The sequence below is a fragment of the Microtus ochrogaster genome, chromosome 22, assembly GCF_000317375.1.
Source record: "Microtus ochrogaster isolate Prairie Vole_2 chromosome 22, MicOch1.0, whole genome shotgun sequence".
Taxonomy (NCBI): Eukaryota; Metazoa; Chordata; class Mammalia; order Rodentia; family Cricetidae; genus Microtus; species Microtus ochrogaster.
The window spans coordinates 24,804,796-24,813,185 of record NC_022023.1 but is presented as its reverse complement, the minus strand read 5'-3'; the positions used below and the strand labels follow the sequence as shown (position 1 = coordinate 24,813,185).

The window sequence follows — 8,390 nt, the reverse complement described above, 5'->3', positions numbered from 1 at the left end:
TGCATGGGTATGTGTTGGTGTATGTGTGTGTATGTGTTTGTGTATGTGGGTATTTGTTGGTGTGTGTACGTGCTGATGTGTGCACGTGCTTGTGGAGGCCAGACGTCAATCTCAGGTGCCATCCTTCAGGGGCCGCTCACCGTGTGCCTCACTTTTTGAAGACCTGGACTCTCGTGGGCCTGGAACTATTGATTAGGGAAAGGTGCCTGACTGGAGAGCCCGAGAGGTCTGTCTGTGCTTCTCCAGGGCTGGGATTGCAAGCTTGTTTTTGTTTTTTTGCGTTTGTTTGTTTGTTTGTTTGTTTGTTTGTTTGAGACAGGGTTTCTCTGTGTAACCCTGGCTGTCCTGGAACTTGGTCTATAAACCAGGCTGACCTCAGACTCAGAGATCTGCTTGCCTCTCTGCCTCCTGAGCCCTGGGACTAAAAGCATAGGCCACCACTGCCCAGATCTGTGGGGTCTGAGGCTAGATCTCAGGTCCTTATGTGAGCATGGGAAGCCGTTCACTGAGCCATCTCCCCAGTCAGACTGTTATGGTTAAAATAAACTATTCCTTAAAAAGCTTGAAATAACAAACTCTTCTTTTAACTGCAGAGTGCCACTAATTCTGTTCGTGCCCTTTTCTCCTACAGAGGCCTACCCTGTGGATATCCTGCAGGACGACTCAGAGGGCCAGCAGGTAGCTGCACAGGTTTACTATGACTTGCTCAGGGAAGGAGCCCAGGCCTCAGCAGAAGTTTTCTCCCTTCCCACTGGGGAGCAGGTATGTTTGACCTTCCTTGGAGGAGCGCACTGCCCAGTGTAACTTAGAAAGTGGGGTGCTATAGAAAGAAGCTCTCAGGTTTAGAAGGACAAAGACCAACCAACAAACAAAGAAACTTCTGGAGGCAATGCTAAAGCAATTCCAGTTTGATGTAGAAGAAACCATTCGCTGGAATTCCAGAGCCCCAAGCAGGAGGCTGGAAATTGTAGATGGTGGGCTGGCTAAGCTGCGGGAATCCCATGCCTCCCACTTAGGAGTTCTGTGGACTCAAGCAAGAGCTTTCTCCTCGCTGGTCCTGGTACTCTCATACCAAATGCAGAGAGAGCATTAGCATCATTTTCCTCCTTGGGTTAGCATGGGGGTGAAATGAGATACTGTATGAATGCCCGGCTGAACCTCACTTTCTTTGTTTTAAAGTGAAGGTGAGACTCATCTTTCCTCTCCAAGGTTTGGTTCAGCGCTGGTACGTGATTTGGAATGAAGCTGTGTCCCTTCGGATTTGGCGTTGATGAGATTCTGTGCCTTGTGAATAGATACTACAAGGGGACACAGGGAACCAGAAACTTTATTTATTGTGGCAAAATGTAAAAATAATGTGTTGTGGCCGGGTGGGGGTGGCATACACTTTTAATCCCAGGCAAACAATTCTCTGTGAGTTCAAGACCAGCCTGGTCTACAAGAGCTAGTTCCAGGACAGGCTCTAAAGCTACAGAGAAATCCTGTCTTGAGAAAAATAAGATGGGTGTTGTGTGTGTTGGTGTGTGTGTGCACGTATGTGTAGATGTCAAGGTCCAACCTCAGGATACAATTGCATATGAAATACAGTCCGCCGTGTATTTTGAGACAAGGTCTCTCATTGGCTGGAAGCTCATAACTAGGCTAGGCTGCCAGGCCAGCAAGACTGGGGATCCGCCTGTCCCTGCCTCCCCAGTGCCTGGGGTTACAAAGACACCGTGTTGCCTTGCACCTGTCTTTTTATGTGTGTTACGGGGGAGCAAACTCAGGCCCTCCTGCTTACAAGGGGAGCATTTTAATGGTCATGCTCCCCCCCCCCCAACACTGTTTAAGACTCCTTTCCTCCCTGTGCTGTCACGGGCAGTACTTATAGTGTTTGCTTTACCTGTGAATGAGTTCACTCCTGCTAGAAATGGTTGTGATCTCACAGGCAGCCATGGTAGGGGAGGCGGTCTTGTCCCAGAGTTAATAAACTGAGTGGCTTATGCAGTTGTAAACTGTGGCTTCCCTGAAATTTTGGAGGTGGGAATTTACAGGTAAGGAAGAACACCCCTCCCCAGGGTGTCCTTAAATTCCCGGGCAGCCGGGAGCTTGCTGGCCTCAGTAGAAGCTTGCTGTCTTCACGTGCTTTTAGTGCCTCTTAGTGGCGTTATAGCAGAACGACATGTGGCCCCGTCAGACACTGCCTGATCTGATGGGTGCTGGAGCCAAGCTGGAGCTTGAGAGATGGAGGAGACCTGCCTGTCCCCCCCCCCCCGAGGGTGCTGCCCCCAGGTTCTTTAGGACACAGCTTCCACAGTCTGCTATTATCACACACATATTTATGAATAACTTAAATAAGCACCCCAACAGGGAGTATGTTCTGTGGAGGGAGAAAGCTGAGGTTCTTATCAAACAGAAAGCAAAACAGTTGCTGACATGAAGTTGTTCTAATATGACACGTCAACATGACTGAGGACTTCTTGCTTCCTCTCTTTCTAGAAGGAAGGAAGGCAACAACCATCGTACTTTATCAGTGAGTAAGGAAGCAGGGGCAGGGCCTTGCCACTTGGCACGCTGAACTGAGCTCCCCAGCAGGGGCCTGGACCTCCCCACAGGACTAATCAGGCCTTTGTGTATTCAAAGATTCTAGACCAGAAGGAAAGAGGAGGAGGTGGTTTGGGGAGGTATCATGTCTTGACTTTCTTCTTTGCATAATTAGCTGTTGTTTTTTTTTCTAGTCTTGACATTACCCTGTCACATTTAAAACACAATGCTTACTGATTTCTCTGGTGCAAAGCAGTGGACGTCCATTAAGTGATATTTAAGGGCCACAGCAAAGGGCAGAGGAAGCACAGCCGTGTGTGGTTAGCTGCTGTAAACAAGTTGATGTGTTTCTGTATTTCTTTTTGATTTTTATTTTCTGCCTTTTTTTTTTTTTTTTTTTGGAGCCAGGGTCTTAGGGTCTTGCTGTGTACCCCAGACTGGCTTCAATCTTGCAATCTTCCTGCTTCAGCGATTTTGGTCTGTTCTTAAAAACCTGGGTGAGAGTCCTCCTTGAAGACACTGCGTCTACAGTAAAGCATCTTTCCAGGTGGCTGTGACGTTTGGCAAACTTGGTGTTCAGTGGCCTTATGACAGCCATCCCTGTGGACGAGCCCCTTGAGGACCCTTCATTAAAGTTACTCCCAAACAGGGAGCTACCAAAGCGTTTGCCAGCCCCAGGACTTGCCAGGAAACAGTTCTCTGTAATGATGGTGGCCTGCTGTAAACTTTTTACAAGAACCTGCCTGCCTAGCTCAGCCACATATTCTTTTCTCATTTTCCTATAGTCTCAGTTTTCAAAACAGTGCCGGTAATGGAATGTATTGACCTTTCTATGTTAGAAGCTGGGAGCAGAGCGTTGGATGATTGCGACGAGGGCTTCAGATGTGGCCGACAGAGACCGTCTGGTTCCTCTCACTCACTAGCGAAAGCGGCAAACTTGATCTGAGTTTCTCCACCATGGGGTCGAAAGGACAGGGTTGAGCCTGGAGGGCTCAGACACACTACCCATTTTAATGGCTGCCTTCAGAGCCGGAGCCAGGGTTGCAGACAGCTGCAGGCAGAGCCTGGGCGCATTCTACTGAGCGGCTACCAGGGCTCTAGAACAGAAGAAGATGGCGGCAGAGTTTCTTGTGTGAGGTGGGGTGAGGCCGTCAGCCTTGCAGGTTGAGGTGCAGGGAGGCCCAGGATGCAGAAGGCTTCAGGAGCTTGACTCACAGGGAAGGGAGAGAGCACGAAGAGCAGTTGTCTAACCCATGGATTTTGGGATGGGAAGGCTTGCTGGTGGCAGACAGAAGCAAGACTGTTGCTACACCTAAGTCAGCTAAGGCTTCCCTTGTTGGATTTCTTGCACCCTAAGTTTGCCTCTGCCAACAGTGTTCTTTCAGTGAGCACCGTGCCAAGCAATTGCCCAGTTGTTTCCCATGCTTTAATCCAGTGAGAGAGCAGAATAGTAATTCAGTTGTTCTTTTCTTTAGGTCAGACTTGAAACTCCATCTCTTCGATTTTGCGCTATGTACCGTGACGAACCTCAACATAAATTACTGACTTTGGTTAGTCCCCAGGACACAAAGACAGGTTGGTAGTTATTCTGTTTGCTTGTTTATTTAATGTGCATTGGTGTTTTGTCTGTATGTCTGTCTGTGTGAGATGTTTGATCTTCTGGAACTCGAGTTACAGTTGTGACCCACTATGTGTGTACTGGGAATTGAACCTGGGTCCTCTGGAAGAGCAGCCAGTGTTCTTAACCGCTGAGCTATCTCTCTAGCCCTGTGGTTGGTAGTTATTAGTGGACGTGTTGGTGTGTGTGCATGATGTGCTGAGGGCCTCACACATGCTAGGCAAGCACCACGACCAAGGCACCTGTACAGCCCTGAGTTTTAAAAACCAGGGACCTTGATTTTCATGGTATACAATGTATGGAGGTCACATACCCAGGGAATGGTGTCAATGTCCTTTGTTGAATTTGGAAGAATATTAAGGTAGACTGGCTTGTTTTCAACTTTTAGGGACCCAGTGGTACCTTCTTGTCTTTCTTGAAACATGGGTCATTCTGCACGTCTCCCATCACAGTCCCTACTCAGAGCTGCTTTTGTGGCTCACTCTTGCTATCCCATTAACAACAGTCTACAGAGCTGTGGACACCAGGTAGGACACTATTGGGGTGCTACCATGACCTTGTAGAATGAAGGGGTCATTCTCATTACCAAATGCAGTGAATGAGGGTCTCAGAGCGGTCAAGTGACTCGCCAAAGGCCTCCAGCTAGGGTATGGGAGGGATGGATTTCTACAAAGTGAAAACTGGATGGGGGTTCAGGTTCTGGTGCTGATGGTTATAGGGTCTGTGGTTCATTTATCTTTTCCTGTAACTACAGAGAAACTATCTGGGCCAGGCTTTTGTGGTAGCTCCATGGAGCGAGTCCTCTGGAGAGAGGCACAGGCATGGTCAGTGGCATCTTTTTTTTTGTTGCTGGTGTTCTTGGAGACAGGGTCTCTCTGTGAAACAGTCCTACCTGTCCTGGAACTCACTCTGTAGACCAGGCTGGCCTCAGATTCACAGAGATCTGCTTGCCTCTGCCTCCCAAGTGGTTGCACCTTACGCAGAGGCTGGGGGGTGTCGGCAGTGAGCAGCCTGGGGTATAGAGAACTAACTGGTTGGTCTTCCTGAACCAGAGCACCAACAAGCCGGTAGGAGGCCCCTTCCTTCTGACGTCACAGTAAACAGTCCTACATGACATTTTTTTTCTCATTTGTTTTGCCCTTCTTACAGTGCCAAGTATTGCTTTCCAGTAGGGAGTAACAACACTAGTACACTGGTAGGAAACCTTTAAATTAGTTCTTCTAAAGGTTGGCATTCTGAGACTCTAAGTCTTTTAACTACTCTTTGCAAAGGAGGTCCGCCCCAGCTCTCCACCTCCCCTGGATAAACAGTTTTGCTTATCACCTGACTGTCTGCCTGGAGTGAGTACTCAGAGGATCCCTTCAACTGCTGTCACCAAGTCCAAGGTGACATCTTTGGAGGCAAGCTGTTTAAAAGTATGTAAGACTCTTTTTTTGTCTTTTAAAGTATTAGGTATTTTTAGCAGCTCTTTTTTATTATGTATACACTGTTCTGCCAGAAGAGGGCACCAGATCTCATTATAGATGGTTGTGGGCCACCATGTGGTTGCTGGGAATTGAACTCAGGACCTCTGGAAGAGCAACCAGTGCTCCTTAATCTCTGAGCCACCTCTCCAGCCCATATGCAAGACTCGTCATGCTTCTCTTCTTGCTAAATATGAAACATCAGTGTGCTCAGCTCACTCTCTGGGCATTGGGGGTATGATGCCAGGGATTTCTTAGTGCCCCACGGCCAGCAGAAGCTGTGTGGGAGCCCTCTGGTGGCAGTGAGGGTGCCTCCTCTCCCTCTTCATCCAGCTGAGCCTGGACTGCCCTGAAGATAGGGTCTGTGAGAACTTCAGGTATTTGACACTACCTTGAGTTTGCAACCCTGCCACCAGGGGTGAAGAGGAGTCCTTCGATGCACAGATTATGAAAATCTCTTAAAAGACTCATTTTAGGAAAATGTCCAGATATCAGCAGCTCCTCCATCCCATTGAGACACCCGAACAAGAATCTGGTTACAGGCTTTAAAAGACAGTCTGCAGGATATAAACACACAACGGATTCTTAGAAATCTGTTTTCCATTTGCACGGTACTTAATTTCTGTTGTTAAGCGTACACCCTAATACATATTCATGAGTGCTAAGAAATCTCACTGTGGCTCCAGCTCGTATGCGAGAGTGCTTTTAATAAAGTTTCCGAGTGACTTCCTGCTGCTGTGGGCTCTGTCGTTGCTAGCTACAATTGTTTACGATTTCAGAGAAACACTCGCGCCCTTGATGCCCCGTGCACTCTAATCCAGTCTTTAGACGGTGTCTTGAGTTCTTCCCAGACTGTGCATCTTGGAAACTTGAGACTTGCAGACCCTGTAGTATAAGGATTCCTTACAGCTAAGCTGTGTCTATGGAGAAGGGCATTGCTGACTCTTGTGCCGTTATCTCCCCTCCCACCCCCATATGCAAAAGCAAAGAGCCTTTATTTTATGCAAGTTTGCAAACTCAGTCTCTCAGCATGTCCATCGTTCTGGAATAAACGGAGAGCCCCGAGCTCAGTCAGAGTTGGATTTTTATACTAGTAAAGGTGGGGGTGAGGGGTTTCTGAGGTTCAGGACCCCTGATTGACTGACATTTGTCTAAAGGTGTCCTGGTGAGTGGGTACTGGCAGGTGATCCTATCTACAGCGGTTGGAATGTTTGGATGGTCTGTTCTTGGGTGGTGCTCAGGTAATCTTAGTTTATGGTCCTTCCTGCAATCAGGTATTGCTTCAGGGTAAACTACTGAGACTCCGGTGGCTGAGTCCTACTCTGGCAGGTGATAATGGTTGGAAGTAAAGAACTTCCTTTGGGTGATCTGTTCATATTTAGCTTATCATGGCTGGTTCCCACATTTCCTCCTTCACAGGCACCGATGGCAGGACCCTGCTTGCCCCTTGTTTTTAAGGAGGTCTGGAACTACTTAAATTAATAAATCCATTAATTGACAACTCTGGACCTGAATATCAACAGTGCCGTTATCTTTATTCTGAGGAAGGCAGATGCGTGTTTAAATGGAAGCTAAAGGGACCAGAAGCTGTTTGATGAGCCCCGTGTATGAGTTAATTATTGATAACTGTGTGTGAGTTAATTATTGATAAGCTGGTTCGCTCCATTACAGTGACTTCCGATAAGTCTGTAAGCAAATAAAAAACATCCAGGAAGGGTAAGTTCCCCAGTGGCCAGCAGTTGATGCTTATGGCTTCCTGCTCCAACATGAGGGACAGAGCCTTCCACCACTAGCCCTGTAGGAAATTGCAAATGCCTTCTGCATAGAGGTGGCTTCAGAAGCAGGCGCTCTTGGCTCTGTGGCTCGTTTTTATTCAGATTTTCTACACAGCGGATAGTTTATATATTCCCTAAGGTGAAGTGGACAAATGAACTCAGCAGCCCTATGTGGCCTCAGCTTCCCAAAGGCCTTCATCTACTTCTTCATGTTTTATTTCCCTCATTTTAAAATTATTAACTCAGGTGTTTACTAATATTAGAAAGTGAGTCCTTATGCCAAATGCAAAGCGACCTCCTCCCCATCTCTCTATTCAATCCAAAGCACTGGCCCTAGTGTTCACCACCGGTGACCTTGGCTTTTCTTAGTTCTTCCTTTGTCCTGCATATGCAATAGGACGAATATGGACTTGGGTATCTAGTGAAGCGATGTGAAGTCGGTTCCGTCAACTGCCTGCCTGTGTCAGCTGGGCTGTTTGGCTTCTCCGAGCATCAGGTTCACCATTTACAAAACGGAGAAGATCTTCTACTTCCCGGGGTGTTTGTGGAAGCCGAATGACTTGTGGAAGCAGATAGGATGCTTTGGGAGCATTCCAGCAGAGAGCAAGAGGCCCGTCGTCCACCACGGCAAGCCTTTTCATTGTGCGAGAGGAACGCATGACTTCAGAGGGCTAAGCTCCTGTGTCCCCAGCAGACTCTGCCTGCCTCACCACTGGCAGCCTAGTTTGACTCTGAACTACACTTAACAGTAAGGTTGTTCTTCTACACACCCCAAAGCGCCTAGTGGAGAAATGTCATACACTTGATGTGAAAACATCAGTTGATCAGGGGTAGGCTGGGGGGTGGGCACATGGCCATCCTGGGTGAAAGAGGGAGGCATTCCAGCGAGGGGAGATGCCAGCTGTGATCTGATGCGGCCACACACCACACACACACACACACACACACACTCACACCACACACATACTCATTCATTTACATCACACACACACACACTCACACCACACACAC

The 8,390-nt window shown here is 47.9% G+C and overlaps 1 protein-coding gene across 1 annotated transcript in view; it reads left to right on the top strand.

Annotated features, from left to right (window-relative positions):
* Positions 1-8,390, top strand: part of Fam169b (family with sequence similarity 169 member B) — a 75,240-nt gene that overhangs the window by 10,796 nt on the left and 56,054 nt on the right. The window contains exons 3-4 of the mRNA XM_013350209.1: positions 632-762; positions 3,999-4,098. Coding sequence (XP_013205663.1) covers positions 632-762; positions 3,999-4,098 — 231 coding nt within the window. The remainder of the gene's footprint in view (positions 1-631; positions 763-3,998; positions 4,099-8,390) is intronic.